Source organism: Aythya ferina (genome assembly GCF_964211825.1).
Source record: "Aythya ferina genome assembly, chromosome: 3".
Classification (NCBI taxonomy): domain Eukaryota; kingdom Metazoa; phylum Chordata; class Aves; order Anseriformes; family Anatidae; genus Aythya; species Aythya ferina.
Window position 1 is genome coordinate 59,210,187 of NC_140298.1, and position 16,725 is coordinate 59,226,911.

The 16,725-nt window shown below is 38.5% G+C and overlaps 1 protein-coding gene across 1 annotated transcript in view; it reads left to right on the forward strand.

Moving 5' to 3' along the window:
• Nucleotides 1-4,867: 4,867 nt before the first annotated feature.
• Nucleotides 4,868-16,725, forward strand: part of LOC311433240 (uncharacterized protein) — a gene marked incomplete at its 5' end in the record, with an annotated part of 45,914 nt that continues 34,056 nt past the window's right edge. The window contains 2 exons of the mRNA XM_084512162.1: nucleotides 4,868-4,960; nucleotides 10,165-10,276. Of these exons, the coding sequence (XP_084368288.1) occupies nucleotides 4,868-4,960; nucleotides 10,165-10,276 (205 nt within the window). The remainder of the gene's footprint in view (nucleotides 4,961-10,164; nucleotides 10,277-16,725) is intronic.

Below are 16,725 nucleotides of genomic sequence, written 5' to 3' on the forward strand. Positions count from 1 at the left end.
ATTGTGCCTGTGACTGCAAAGTTTTCCTACTGGGCACCTTTTCCTTGTCTGAGTATACATACACATACACACACATATATATATATATTCATTAGGGTCAGATTCAATTTCATCTTTTTACTTGAGTTTATAGACTGAAGTGGGAACAGACACTATTGTTGCCAATGTTTTTGACTGAAAATGCAAGTTTTTATCTGCATTTTCCAAACACTTCCAAATTTTTAGTATTTTGGGAATACTCATGAGTATGTGCATCACAGTGGAAGAGCAGTTTTTTACCAAAAGCCGTGAGATGGCTTGAGAGTAAAGCAAAGAGAACAGACCTACTGATTTGGGAAATCCACTCATTTTCTTGCCCAGACCCACAGCATTTTTAGATCCTTCTACAATTTGCTGTAGCTAATCTGATTCACAGTCAGCTGTGCATTATACCCAAGCACTCTGAATTCCCAGAGTGCAAAGTCCAGCATTCATTGCTTCAATCTCCACTAATATGCAGAGGCATAAAAAGGCACGTAAAGAAGAACACAACATTCCTTAAAATGATGACCTTTAACCCTCAAGTAATATTATAAGACTTAAACACTGGGAGGGTTGGGGGGAATGAGAATATTTTGAGGGTTTTTTTAGAGCACTTTTCTAAATCATATTCAAGTAGTGTCGGAAAATCTTAAACTGATCTATCCTGTTAGCTAAGAAAATTCCAGACACTTCATTGAGGAGAGACTATAAAGACATTGTTAATTCTCCAGTGAGACCAGTTATTCTGTAACAAGTTGATTAGTCATCTGGCAGCTGCTCAATTTGATCTAATCATCCACAGAATGCAACGGGCAGAAGAGCCAAAACACATCTCCTGTACATGGCAGTCTTTCAAGTCTGAAAGTTGTTTCCAGAAATAACAAGAAAAGAAAAGAAAATTAGACTTACTTAGTACCAACACCAAGATGGAATTTAAAAAAAAAAAAAAAAAAGCAGAGGAGAGGAGGGGAAGGAAAGTGTGGCTGAAGATTCATTGTCCGTGATTTTTGCAAATCTGTTCACTCGCACCGAGTTTGGTCAATGCTCAGCTTTCATGAAGCCCAATGGGAAGGTGGCTGCCACTGAGGAGTCATTGCCTGAGTGTTTACCATCAGGACAGTTCTCTGCCAAGGTAATTCAGCCAAGAAAATACAAGTTAAGCCCTATGAGTGGTAGCCTCAAGAGAATAGGACAGCGCAGTAGCTATATATGGAGATTTAGGCATGGGAACAGGGCATCCCAGTGCACTGTACATGCTTCACTGCTCCACTGACAGCTAGAAATAGACTCTTATGCATGGGCATCAGTGAAGCAAGATTTATTAAGTAGCAGAAAAATAATATTTTTTATCATGTTATATTTCCCTACTTAACTACATTAAATGCTGGCTCAATTTCCAATCCAAAGGCTAATTTAAAAATACATATTTTTCTCCTATTGTGCTTCATGAAGTTCACCCATAAATTTTCTGTAACCCTGCTTGATGCTATTTATGTTATATTGTATTCTCGCTTGATTCGAATATTTCAATTTCTTACAGCTTAAAAAAAATACTGTAAAATGCCAAGTTGCATTAACAGGAAAATATATCAAGTCCTGCAACTAAATCTTAAGCCCAACTTCCAGATTCAAAATTTATTGTTACCCAGAAAATCATTTGTTGGAAAAGAGTAGGTTTAGTTTGGATCCGATTTAGTGGGAACCACTCGCAAATAAAACTAACAACTGCAAAAATTAAAAAAGACCCTATGTTTGAACTAGATATATCCAAGAAATCATCTGATAAATTTTTCACTAAGATGAGCATAACAGTTTAATGTAATCTAATCAAATAAAACTCCTGGTTCTTAGTCACTTCTACAGCAAGATATAAGTGATCTTATTATTTTAGACTTTAAAACAAATATATATAATACATTAACACATTGTTACATCTGTATATACTATCCACTGTAAAACTGAAAAAGTCTGCTATGGGGAAAAGTATTTAGACAGTACCATGTTGCAGCTGCAGCTTGAAGAAATTTCTGCCTGCTAGATAAGTTACTTATTTTATATTTATGGGCATCTAAATGCATACTTTTACCTGTTTACCTACACTATTTTACCATCACTATCAGTACAGACAGCCAAACACCACTTCTTTCACACATCCTTGGAACAATGCTGATCCAAGATGATAAAATTGAGTAATTTGCTAACAAGTGAATCTCATGACTGGCCAGGCTGAGGTCCCGTATGAGCAAGTGTCACAGTTCTGAAAATTCAGGGATGAAATTCTGAAGGGCAATTGACTAGTTCATTTTTATGGTTTTCCAAAGAATAGATGCAATTTCCTCATCAGCATAACCCTTGGGCAAACCAAGCCCAACTCAGCAGACACAACTTATTAGATACAATAAATTGGACAAACAAACTAGATCCTTCTCCATCCTTGCAAGTCCTAAAACTTTTACATAACTTCAGGGCATCAAGTGACCCTATTGATGTCAGTGGCACTATATGCTATAGTAAAGTTACACACATGGAAATGTGTGTAACCTCCAGCTGCAATTTATTTAGGGTGAAGAATATGGTTTTGCAGCATGTTCATAACGTGTACTACAAACATGCCCTGGTCACCCATTAGGGTTATGAGGATTCTTCTCATTTATCACCATAAATGATGCTTCATAGTATAACAGCACAAGAGAGCCTGCTTATGTCTAAAGACATAAAAAAGCACAATGCAGAGTCTGAAGGACTGTCTCTAACAACAACAAAAAATACACTGAAATGATTTAAGATTCCCCATCCTCTAATTATTAACAATTTCTCATCTAAATGTAATGGTCATGATCTTGATAAACTAACATTGTTACATTTTCTCTATTACTACACTCTGAAAACTCTCAAAGGAATGATGAGTTATGTTAGAAAAAAAAAAAAAAAAGTAAAAAGCCTTTTCATGTGGAAAAATGCTGATAATGAATTAAATATGTTCTCAGTGAGCACCCAAAGCATACAGGAAAATGCTGATAATAGGATGTTCTCCTGTAGGCAGCTAATAGCATATTGGTCTGGTTTTAAAAACTAATGCTCCACAGGTTCCTCTCTCACAGTAGGCATAGAATTTTCATAGAATCACAGAATCATTAGGGTTGGAAGAGACATCCAAGGTCATCTGGTCCAACCATCACCCTACTATCAATGTCATCTAACTAAACCTTGTTACATTATGCAATGTCAGACATCAGGCACAGAGGAATGTTTTCATTCTTTGCTATTTAAAACATTAAGCTCAGGAAAACAGAAGATAAAACAAGTTTGCCTGGGATTAGACAATTCAAGGGTATTCCTAAAACAAACGAAATAAATTATTTCATATTTGTTTTGTATAAAAATGTAATTATTTTTGTTCTATAAATGGAGAAGTTTTGGCAGTTAATCTACTGGCAGTTAATCTACTTCACTGTACTTGCCTTATTGTATGTGATAGGTATCCTGATGATATTTCATACATAATAGTTGAAATAGATATAGTTGTGCTTCTAGAAATAGATATAGTTGTGCTTTTCTTGTTTCTCATGTGCTCCTTGCCATCATAGAGCATAATGCCATCAGTCAAGATATGAGGAGGAGTTGCTCATTATACCTTTACTGACTCACATACCCAGCCTCTGGATTTCAGCCACATTACCTTTCTCAATTAAATATTATATGGTATTTTAAAGCTCCTTTCATTCCTATATAGAGCTTCATTTACACTGGAACCTCTTGAAGGATTTCAGCTGATTTCACCAGGCTTTTAGTCAAACCCAAATTATTTTCTATATCAGAACAGAATAGGTGGATAAGGAAACCCTGGCAAAATCAGCCAGCTCCAAAAGTCAGCATGCTACCACGTTAACACCCCAGATTAACCCCAGCTATTCATCGTGCTGCAATTTTGCACTAAACACACACACGTGCAACCAGCAGTTTCTGTGTGAGAGCTGAAATGTCAGGAGCAGACACATACCCACCTTAGGAGCCCAGAAAACCTCAGCATCCCATGAAGAAAAGCAGGGTAGATCACAGCAGGAGCGTAACTGCATTGGAAGCAGGCTCGCTCAGTTGGCTGTTCCAGTTAAATGCCTGGATAAACCACGAATACCCTGGTCTGACCCCTCTTTTTGTAAGAACACTACACTGCACGTATATCATCACCATATTTATTTAATGTATCCTGCAGCTGAAGGATGGGAGTAGGCTAGTAGATTTTTCCTGGCTTTCTTTGGCTCTTCAAAATTGTGTCGAGTGATGGAGGCAAAGCTCCAGCCACCCTGTCCCTCTGCATCCCTGAGATTTGCTTTTTGAGGGCAGGAGGTGTACAGGTCCACAGGCCCCAAAGCAGCTGTATTAGCAAGGTTCATGAGATCAGAGACTTGCAAATGTCTCCTTGCCTCTCTGGTGCTCCAGTTTCCCAGTGGAACCCCTACCCCACAAGATCATAGCAGGGATCACAAAGGGTTTTCAGATCCAGAAATCGCAGTATTTAAAAATACTGCTTCTGAAACACCAGAAGTACAATCCAGTGTATCATAAAAACTAGAAAGTATGTCCTAAGGACACAGTGAACCATCTGAGACAATGGTGCATTGGAAGCATCAATAGAAAAGCTCAGTGGATGCTTAGTAACTAAAGATATCGATGAAATAATTTAATGATATCTACAGCTAGCATAAGAAGCACAAGAAGCTGCAACAAGGCTATTTATTCCATGAGAATGCCACCCCAATTCCTTCTACCAACCCACTTTATGAAGAGGAGTGATTTGGCAGATCTCTTGAGAAAAGAGACCAAACAACTCCTGAGTCGTATTGCCATGGAGATACAAACACAAACAGAGCACTTCCTGCTGCTTACACAAGCTCCAAGGCACCATACAGCAAGAGATGTAACAGACCCAGGAGCTCAGGTAATTCAATTGCTGCCCCCTTCCTGAAACTTTTCCTGAAGTCCAAGTCATTTCTATATGATCCAGCATGGTCTTGCGATAACGCTCCTGTAATTTTGCATTTGTGTGTGTCTCTGCCTTACTCTGTTTCAGCTGGGAATACAAGAAAGAGTACTGAAATGCCATATGAAGGGTTGTTGTTTTGTTTTGTTTTTCATTCTTTCTTTTTTGACGTGAAATAGAAAATTCCAGAAATCTCCTGAGTGAAACTGTTTTTATAAGATTCTTAGCCCAGGTTTTTGGAGAAGCAAGCTTTTTTTTTTTTTTTTTTTTTTTTTTTTTTTTTTCTCAATTAAACCACCAAGTCTTTTGAGGGGTAGCCAATTGTCCATAATGCTCAATATTCAAGTTTTCTTCCCCCTGTTTTTCCCTCTGATATATTGTCAGGGTGGAACTATTCCAACCTACTTCAGCAGACGCCCTAATGCCTCCTCCATTTCTGTGTGCTATGGAAGAGCAGCTGAACCAAATGCTACATTTTACACTGATGGAAAAGTTATCAGGGAGATCAAAGAGGCGAGCAGAAGAAAGTCATAATCCTACAGATGTGCTGGGGTAGAATGTGTAACAAAGTATTTGAATACATGAGAATTTAAGGAAAACAGCGTTTTGTTAAATACCTTAAGTAAAACCACTTGCAGAGTTTTATCAAGGACAAAAGACATAAATATGCTATAAATACTCCTCACTATCTACAGTTGTGTTCTAGAAAAAGGGGGAGGATCTGTAGCATTATCTATCTGAAGCTTCAGATATGTCAGATGCTCCATACTGGTAGGACTCTCACCCAGAACAGGAGCACAGGTGTTCACTGTAACAATATTAAAATATTTTATGTACAAAATCTCTCCCTGAAAGCTGCAATCAGCAATCTGTGCTCTTTTAGAGGCTTTCCCGGGCTTGGCAACACCTTTTTTAAACAGGCAGTTTATCTTCTGATAAGAAGCAGAAAGACTTCATTTACAGTTGTTTAATGCTATTAGAGTCTGTGAATGTAGTTTCCGTAACTAGATAGGAAAAACAAGCCAAGTCTTCTGCGTAGGATATTTCTGATCTCCAGGATATATGGTATTGTGCTGCATGACTCACCGGGCTGCTGATGTCACACGGTATGTGCTATTCGGCTCAGCTAAGTGATAGAGAGAGTTCACTGCACGACAATAGTTCGTGCTACGCTGACGTATCTCACCTATCCATTATAAGATGGTAACCAGGAAGAAACTTAATGTAAAACATATAAAAAATACTATTAGAGATAGAAAAGAGACACTCTATTTTCCATTGGCAACTCGATGCTGTTAAGCCCACAGGAAGCATGTGACCATAGTGCTGAGCATGGAAAATCAAAGGCAGTGCTGCCCTTTGTCCCCTGGTCTGTCTGTCTGTCTGTCTCGCTGCCGCTTGGCACCCTGCAACCCCCGGCGGTGACACCCACGGCATGCAGCATGCTGCGGGAGAGACTGCCAATTTTAGACACTCCTTGAGCTCTCAGAAAGTTTGTTCTTTAAATATGGCTCAGCAAACAAAGCAGTAAGCACCCTCCCGAGCACTTTGCAACATTCAAAAGGGAGACTCAGCTGCTTCAGGGACTGAGGTGTGCTATGCACACACACAGCTGTGTGGGTGCTGTCAGAGCGTGCTCTCACACACCCCTGACGCACACAGGGAGCAGAGCAAGAGCAGATCTTTTCAAAAGGAAAACCATTAAGAAATGGCTCAGCACTAAGAGGAATGAAGATGAGACTGTGCAGGCATTCCTGTCACCGGTGGGAATGCACACATGCAATGACCCCATGGTTTGCAATCACTGCTGTGATTGCCAGCAGACATAAATCTGCTTTCACTTGACCACTGCAGTGAAGAGGAGTCTGCCACCTACAGAAATAAAGCACACCCTTCAACATCCACCTGCCAGCCATGCTCTGCAGGCCTCTCATGTGGAGATGATAAATAGAATGTGTTTGGTTAGACAGGTTATCATTTTCCTCACCTGTTCATGTACATGCAAATAGTATTAATCTGGATAGAAAATTATAATAATAATAATGGTTGTTCTGTTAAGTGGGCAATAAATCTAATTCCTCCCTCAGCTAGGAAGAAATCCAGGTATTTTCCACTATTTTGGATCTCTGTTGATAGCATAATACATTTATTTTTCTATGGAAAAGGAGCAAATAGAGTTTTTGAAGTGAGAAGAAAGCCTCCTCATCATTGTCGCCTTACAGTGCTCCCTTGCTTTCTCTGAATGGCACAATCCATGCAATTAACAACCAAGGCACTGCCCAGGTTTTATAGAGTTCAACATCTAATGAAGGCAACAAATACCGCTCATGAAGCTTGACTATGGCACACCCGACTCCAACTTCTTCTCACCACACTCTCCACTGGACCAGCACCCTTAGGGCTTCCCCACATCTTGACATGAACATACCCTTTTGAGGAATAGGCTACAGAAATTCAATAGTAATTCAGTAGCAGTTAGGATTCTTTTCCCCCCACATCCAAGGTTCCTCTAATCCCTGTTAAACTACCCATCAAAAAATCTAGGTCCTGCTCCCTGGCATTTCTAAGGTTTCTCTTTAAAGCCCCACTTCTATTCCTATCCTACAGAAAAAAACAACTCCATCTATCTTCCTTTTGCCTGGTGAGGTTAGTCCATTCACATACCTCCTAAGATCCCAATTTTTCTGCAGATAACTTTTTTCTCTGCAAATATTTGTCCTTTCACCTTCCAAAGAATTGTCACCACATACTCATAGCAATTCATAGCTATTCAGAGCAAGTACCCATACTTTCATTCACTCAACTCAGAGATCAGATTTACTGGAAAATAGTCGCCTGTTGCCACCTATGTGAGACCTGAAGCAGGACAAAGATAAGCTCATGTAAGAAATTGAAACCAGGAAAACTTTATTCCTGTAAACAGGACCAGTCATATTCTCCAGTTTTACTATTCAAACTCTCACCCATTTGAAGCAATGCTGATCACAGTATTTGGAATTTACAGCTTGAAAGAAATCATGTGCTCAGCCACATGCTACCCTTCACTTAGAAACAGCAAATGAGCACTGGTCATAAAACTCATCCTTTTCCAGGCAATTCACAAAGAAGGGGGAAATGGCTAAGCCTGACAAATATTCATTATAAATACTTTGTACTTGGCTATCTGATGTATGGGTAGTTAGGTGGATGAGCAGAATATATCCGTTAGAAGCTTTCTAAAAAACTTCCTTGATTTTTTAAGTTTCATGTTCACAGATAACAGCCTTTTTTAATAGTAGCTGATAAGAAGAAAGTATTTCCCCATCATGACTAAACTATGCAGAAATAGTACAAAATTCACAGTTCACATATATTACTTTGCAAATTATTATGTAAACACATTAAAAACATTTTGCTTATGTTGTGGTGGCTAGGGGACCACAAGAAGGCATTTAGCCTGCTGCCTACCCAGTCCTTAGGGAAGATGTGCTGTGCAGCTGGGGTAAACCTTTTTCTCAGAGGGACCAAGACACATTCTGCTTGCTGTGGTTGTGCAGAAACCAGGATCAACAGCTCAAGCATAGGGAAGGTTATCTGGGGGCAGGGTCAAAGTTCTCTTTAGGAAAGCATTCTTGGGTGAACAAGCAATCATCTTCGACCATTAGATAAGTTTTCTTTCTTGCTGGTAAATAATTTTCAATCAAGTGGGAGAGGCCATGTCTGTATCTCTTGAATTAGGGTGATTTAACTCCTCCTTGCTAGCCAACAACCAGTTTTATTTTTAGTAAATGTCTTTATTGTTGTTGTTGCTGTGTTCAAATATGTGGTACGTCATCTGCAGTCATGAGGCTTACGTAGGCTGATGGGTATACCTGGCAGAGTCATTAATGCTGCCTATATTTCAGTGATGCTCTACAGCTTTGGGAAAAATACATTTCTTAGCTTCCCTCAGTGTTCCTGCCTTTACAATGGGGCTCAATCAGATGCTGAATGAAAAACAGAAAATTAGTAACATTAATATCCTGCCTAGTGATTTTGATGGATTCCAGAACAGTTGCTCATGACTCAGATATCTCTGACACTGGTACAACATCATCACTGATAGCAATGTAAATGTGGAGTGGCATTTGTTGACTAGGCACTTCAGCATGCATTCTTCTTGCCTAATCAATATCAGAATGCACAGGCAGTTATATGAGGTATTTATTTATTACTCAGAAATAATGTATTTTGGGACTAGCCTCCTCTTTGTTTTCATTGGTGAGCAAGCTCAACATAATGTACAAATTATCCAAATTGGGATGCATTGTCAGGAAAGGATCTTAACAAACATCTTGCAGAAGGAATTAGATTTTTTGTTTGTTTGTTGAAGTGCAAATTATGCTATGAACTGATGCTCTGAACTGTCAGTGAGTAATAATATATTGTTCATTCTCAGGATGGATTTGTGCTATTGTCATGAGGCAAAAAAAAAAAAAAAAAAAAAAAAGACAAAAAAAAAAAAAAAGCTAAATACAATGCCAGTATGCATTCAAAGGGACATTTCAGTTAATACACTGTCTAAACCCCCATCAACATTTCATGTTGAGAAAAGAGGAATACCATCTAGGATAGGTGCAGATGGGTGCTGAGATGTCTGAAAATTTGAGTCAATCAAATTGAAAAGGTCATAGAAATTATTTTATCCATTCAGATGAGGTAAATGAGCAAGATAAGGACTGCTGACTGTCAGTGCTAAAAGGTAAACAGGAGGGTCACAGAAATCATCTCAGATAATTTACCACAAATTCATGAAAGCAAATGGGAATAAAGTGGCTGTAAAGAAAGAAATGTAGTAAATTAGAGAAAAGTTTTTACCATCAGAGTGATACTTTATAGCATTAATAAGAGCACAGAAACAGTTTTCCTTTGAGTTTGAGCTCAAATCATAAGTTGCTTACTGTGATAGCAGAGGACAGGTCCTGAAAATGCATGAGTTCACCTCTAGTCATCCTGTTTAATATTTGCTGAGCTTTTGCAAGGCCTAAAAAGAACATTTGCAGGATTTGGACAAAAGAAAGGAATCTCTCTAGTGCTGCTCATATGAATAAGGCAAGCACTTAAATGAGGCCAACTGGGTCCAACTGGAAGCCAAATGTTTCTGTCAGGCCTGTGTAATCCTAAAGCATCCCTTTGTTCCTCAGGGATGCCTGGTGGTTCTGCTGAGCTGGCACGCAGCACATGGGGGCACCACTCTCAGCCCTGCATCCCCTTCCATCAGCAGCTTGGTGTGGCTGTCCTCCCAGCAAGCACAAGGTACCTGGCCCTTTCAAACTGAGAATGAATACAGAGATTTGGTAATACTGCTCTATAGTGGGGGACAAAGTCTCTAATTAGTTGGCAAAGATACCTGTATTCATTTATTTGTTGAAGATGGACAGAGAAACTATGTGATTTTAAGTGCTTAAAACAAAGACCACAAGCTTTAAAAAGTTATATGGGCAGAATTTTACCCATGCATCATCTATTAACTCCTTCATAAGCAGTTTTCATCGGCAAATGCTGAAATACCTACTCATGTATGTCAGGGTTATACTGACATTGATATAAAACTAGGTTTATGAATATCTGAACATAGTCAAGAATTTTACCAAATCAACTGGTAAAAAACAAGAAAACATATGGCAAACATTGGTGACAAGTTTCAAACAATTATTCAGCATGCTGTTTTCCCACTACTACCAGGACCCTAAATGAGATCAAATACAAAACCAAGTCCCATGGAAATCTATAAACCACTCAACTAGTGAATAAAAAAATACTGGGGTACAAGCCAGTCAAAAAATAACTATGAAAAATATAATGAATTGTTATCATACATGAGTAATGAAGTATGAGTGGAGAGTGCAGTTAGAGGAGACTTGGAGAGAGAAGACAGACAGAAAATAATAGTTGAAATTTAAAAATTCTGAAAATTGCAACAGCTACTAAACTTTGAACTATATGCCTTAAAAAGCTTTAGAGAAGTTAAGTTTCTATCTTCTGTCATATGAAATAAGAACAATGAGGCATTCACCTGTATCAGGAAGGGAACGATAAATCTTGTTATGCAATTTGATCTTGGAATTTATTGTTCCAGGATGTCAGTAAGGCCAAAAAAGTCTAGATAAACTGGAAGAATAATTGCATTTTCATAAAGAGCAAATATATCCAGTACTGAAGCAATTAATATTTATATTAAAAAAGCATAGGAAAGGATACGAAATAATTTTTTCAGAATTTATCCCAGGAGACCTTTCCTAGGAGACAAAAGAAGTCCCATCTATTAGGCAAGGGTCTTCCCTTTTTTAATTATTTTTTTTTCTTTTAATCACCTGGTCCTAGTTATTTTCAGAAAGAACACAAAAAGTTATCCTCTTATACTGACTATTCCAACATTAAAACTTACACAGAGTGGGAGGAGGCACCAGGAAAATATATTAGCAGAAGAAAAAATGAATAGCAATTTTAAAGCTTATTAATTCTTCTTGCTCCACTGAAGGCAAGAAATTCGTTACTATATCCTCTGCACTGTACTCAGGAATATTCCCAAATCTTTGCTATGTTCCAGCATTATGGATTAATGAGGATATGACACAGTTAGCTAAGAGCATCTCCCTATTAACCTCACAGGTTAGCCAAGACAATTAATACATCAGCCTTGATGGCATTACTTGGTGATTGTAGGTCAGGCTTTTTGCCAGCACTTACCCTCTAAGTGCTCTTAAAAAGAGCAATAAAAATAAGAGAAATTGCTGTCAAGTAGAAATAGACATAGATTGAAAGGACAGGTGGCTTTAATTAAAAAATCAGTGCAAGAACTGTCCCCAGAGTTGCTCCAGAAGGCATTTAATTCCTTCTCTCTGATTTCAAAAGGCTATAAATTATGCTTTCAGGAGGCAGGGCTGGAATGGTGACTGACCATAGGTGTAGTGTTCTTTAAGCTGGCAGATGTAACAGAGGACCTATGGGAGGGAGGCAGGTACCCTTCTGCAAGGACAGACAGAGGCCAGGCTACTTGAGGGCATCAGATGGCACCAGACACGTGGGCAACTGAATCTTGCCCCCAGGACACAGAGCTTCACTGATTTCAACAGAACATTAATTTATGATGCCTGAGAGTGTAGCTGAATGCATTATTCAGAACTACAGCACAGCATAATTAAAACTTGCCTCTTACCCAAACTTCATAATTAAAAACAAGGAGAGAAGAGTGAACACCAGGTCCTGTTTTGCTGATGCTATTCAAGGCTAAAACTTTAGCCTTGGTTCTGAATGAATATCACATGCTGTTTATCAGCAATTAGGATGCTTTCATTTCTCTAAAATCTTACAGAAGAGAGGGGCAAAAAAAGAAGGACCATGTTATTACCCTTATGGAACCTATATAAAGGAAGCTTGCATTAATTTCTTTACAAGTGCTATATAATTTTGAAAATCCTAATTAAAACCAAATGATACTCCCACAACAATGTTTGTTAAGATAAAGGTTAATCAGTCAAGCCTGTCATGTCCAAAAAAGATTATTTTTTTCTGTATATATTTTTAAAAGCCATCTCAATACCTTCCGAATTCATGACAAAAGCTGCTATCTGGTCTGGGGAGGAACTACACCAACATACACTTTAAAATTCACTGCCTTTGGCCTAGGAAAATATAAGCTTGGAAAAGAAACATCACAACCTTCTGTTTGCATATTTTTTCTCCTATGACAGGAACTGAAATCACATTGCATCAAAGTCAGAAAAATGCAAATTGTTGCTGAACTCTAGTTTAAATAAGATTTGAACAAATCCATGCACAACACCTCTACTTGAATCGTTCTTGGTAGTGTTTGTGGTTTAGCAGTCACAGCCCCATCTTCCCACTATAAAAGATTTTTTTTTTTCTTTCCTGTTGGTATGCGTAAGAATAGCACAAACAAAAAATTAACTGTTCAGTGAAAACAGCAAAGTAACCCTGCAGAGCATTTAATGTCATGAAGTAAAAACAAAAAAGGAAATGGTAAAAAAAGTGGAGAATTTATAAGTGTGTGAGGTCAATTCCAATAAAGAGTAGCAAAATTCTCAGACAATTTTTGGCTATTTTAAAAATGGAAAATATCTCATGTTCATGAGATAAGGAATTTCAATGGTGTAGAGCCGGGAGGGTCTTTTTTGATATAATGCTTCTCCCTGTAAAGTGAGATTTATTTTTAGCAGGGTATTAGAAGAAAGTGAAATCACAATGCTATTCCTATCAAGTGTCAGTAACATAAAGAAAACTGTTGTATAAAGAGAGCTACATAACCAGATAGAGAGTTTGTGTGCATGCATGTGTGTGTGCATACACATGTTGACAACACTGAAGCAATCATGAGGAATCTTGATGACAGAACTAAATAAAAGCCTATACAAGATACTGGTAACAGATGTCATCTCCTGCAAGCATCATGATAGTTACCATTTTTCCCCACTTGACATTATAATTTGCAAAAGCAGAGCATAAAGCTCTACAAATTCTAAACAGATGCAGCCAAGAAGCAGAAGTAGCCAAGAACTGAGTCCCTATCAATGAGTAAACTTTGAGCAGAAAAGCAGACTTCTCCCTGTTTTCAACCTTTCAACATGCTTATCTGAAAATTTTTCCCCTCCCTGTTTCCTACTCTCCCCCTTCTCCTAGGAATACCAAGGAACTGGAGCAGCCCTGCTGGCTCTTTCTTGTTCGGTGCTTGCATAGCTGGTCTCCCATCATCAGGCATGTCAGCTGTGCAGCAGGGAAATGTAAAGGCCGAATTAACCCAAATGCATAATGAAGCACATTTAGCAGACTATACTGTGGTTCCTGTAGGTCTCTGTTGTCTCTTCTCCCAGGCAAGGGTGGGTTTGATTGCTTTCAGTAGTTCACTAGCCAGCATATAACTACACTGCTGTCCTGAGGGCAGAGTTGAAGTATTTTGCCAAGAGGATGCTGGCTCTGCATCAAGCAGCATAAATAACTTCCTTCTCTTACTTCTGTCATTCCTAATAAAGCTGGTCAAAACATAAAATATATATATATATATTTTTCTTTATTTCCCCCATGAAATTTTGCCAAGGTGTGAGGATACAGACCAAGTCAGAGGGAGGGGAGGAATCTCTGCACTGAGCCTCTATCTGCATTGTAGAGCAATGCTGCAGGATCTCACAGCTTGCTGAAACACCACTGCCTAGCTCTAAAGCTTCTGACCTTACCTTAGTAAGGCGCACCTTTGAGAGAACTTGAAATTATAAGCATAAATGGGGGTTTCAGAAACATCAGGAGAAATTTGGGAATCAGGTTTGTTATTCTTCTCAAGGTAGTCGGATTTACCAGTGATAGTATCACTATCAAAAAGTTAGATAGACCCACAGCCAGTTTACTAGCACCTCACACTAGAAGAATAGAAGAATCTCACACTAGAAGAATAAACCTCAGTTAAGTACAATGAAGCTATATATCATTTTCCTATTGCCAAAAGAACATATGTTCACAAAACTTAAATATTTATTATTTAAATACTTGTAACTAAAAGTATGATTGGGAATGGCTAAGCATGAATACAACATCCAACAAGAAACTCTTCCTTGCCAAACACAGGCACAGGCCAGGTCCTAAAAACTCATGGTTTCCAGCCCCACCTTTGCAATGGCCTCATTTGCAACTCACTCATTTCCTTCCATTGTATGAAGTGGGTAAACACTGCTGCCATCTTCACAGAGGTTTAAGGATCTTTATTTATCCATATCTGTAGCAGCATTTTGCAGTGCTGGTGTGCTGGTATAAAACCTTTATGTAAATGTGTAACATACCCAGGGGAGAAAGAAAGAGAGAAAAGAGATCAGCCCACCTTGAAGTGAAAATGGACCTCATTGCCTCATCAAATCTCATCAAATCTGGGCAATAAAAATGCTGGACTCCTCCTCCTGCCCAGCATGATTATGTAGCATAGCTATTCTTTAGTCCATGCAGTTTTAGATTACCCTGTCTAGTAGGCAATATTATTACTTTTATCTTCTCACTTATCAACCAAATTTCTAAACTTTAAATGGCCTATCATTTCTAGTTGAGTAACAAAATAAACAGAGTAATTCTACCAAGGCAATTAAGGAAACATTACACAACATCACTACCTGAGATTGTTAACCTACCAGATACCTCATATTGTTCCAGGTAAACTAATTGAAACTTGAAACAATTAGGAAATGGAACAATAGGAGCAGGCTAGAAGGAGCACTAAATGGGGACAAAAGATGGATGCTGACTCTTGACACTGTGGGTCCATGACAGATGGAAAAGATTGGGTAGGGGATATACATACAGGCAGTGAGCAGGTGCCCTTGTTGCCAACTCCTCCTCCTATTCTTCTGGTAAGGGCTACATTTTTGGTTAGGTTTTCTGTTTTAAAAGATTGCTGGGAAGAAAAGGAGAGCAATATACATTTGTCTTGACCTTCCTATTCTCCACCCATATGGAGGCAAAAACTTCGAGCCTTGTACTAAAAAGGAATCAAATTATATGTTATTTTATGTTTTGAAGCAAAACATTTAGGAAAATTGTTGAGGAAACTAACTCATATTTTTATATCAGTTGGAGCTAGGCTGTCATAAAGCACTGAGAAACAGCTGAAGTACAAGAGCAATGAGATTATGGAAAAGGCAGTATGAAAGACCAAAAACATTTTCATAAATAAAAAGACAGTACAACAGGGTGCTTATTCAACTGAGAAAAAAAGAAGAATTTTCTCCTAAACAGAACTGAAGTCCTACAGGATTAGGTGAGGGAAACAGACAGCCTGAAAGAGTGCCATATATACCCAAAAGTCAAGTAGAGATAGTCAAAATACTTAGAATTTACCTAAATGGATTTACAGAAACTTAGCTGATTCCTTGATGAAATATGGATATCAACCACCTTTAAATTATATTGGTTCATTTCTCGTTCTTTGCCAAATTCTACATTCTATTTTTCAATTTTGCTGAGTCTTGCTTTGAATGCAACACAAAGCGAGAGGTTTGCCATTCATTTCTATTTAATACTTTATGGCATTAAATCAGTTGGAACAGTTTTCTTTACATTAGCCAGACTAAATATCTACATTTCTTGCTTCTGTAATTGCCAATAGAATGGGTCAAAACAGAATGATTTTTTTCTCTCTTTGTTCCCCATATTGATGAATATATTCAGGCAGTTCCAGTTCTTAATTATCTCCTTAGATTATTCATCTGGGACTTCTTGCAATCCATTTACTGCAAATGCCGTAAGCAATTATGTCTCCCTGCAGAGTTACCATTTACCTGTGATTTTCATCATTTTTACTGAGCCATCCCATTACAACGGCATTGCCTTCTCCATGTTTCCTCCAGATTTTCTTGCCAAGGAAATGTCCAGAAATACCATTCCAGGAGCTGGAAGTGTGAGCTGGTATGGTATCACCTCACTGTCCTACACCCCGCCCAGCTCTCAGCACAAAAGATTGATGTGGCACACCTCTCGGGGATGCCTCTTCACACACCTCTCTATCACACCTCCTCTGCTGATGCCCATCAGCTCTGGAGTGGTAGAAATCTAAACCAGAGCAATTTGCTTGAGATAATTTAACATAATTGTAAACAAAGCCTGTTTAGCTGATTTCATGTCAACGTGTCAAAGCAGCAATTGTTTTATATTTGCTTGAGCAACTCTCAGCGTGTTGTTTCTTCACCAGAAATTTGGCCTCAACAGGTGCC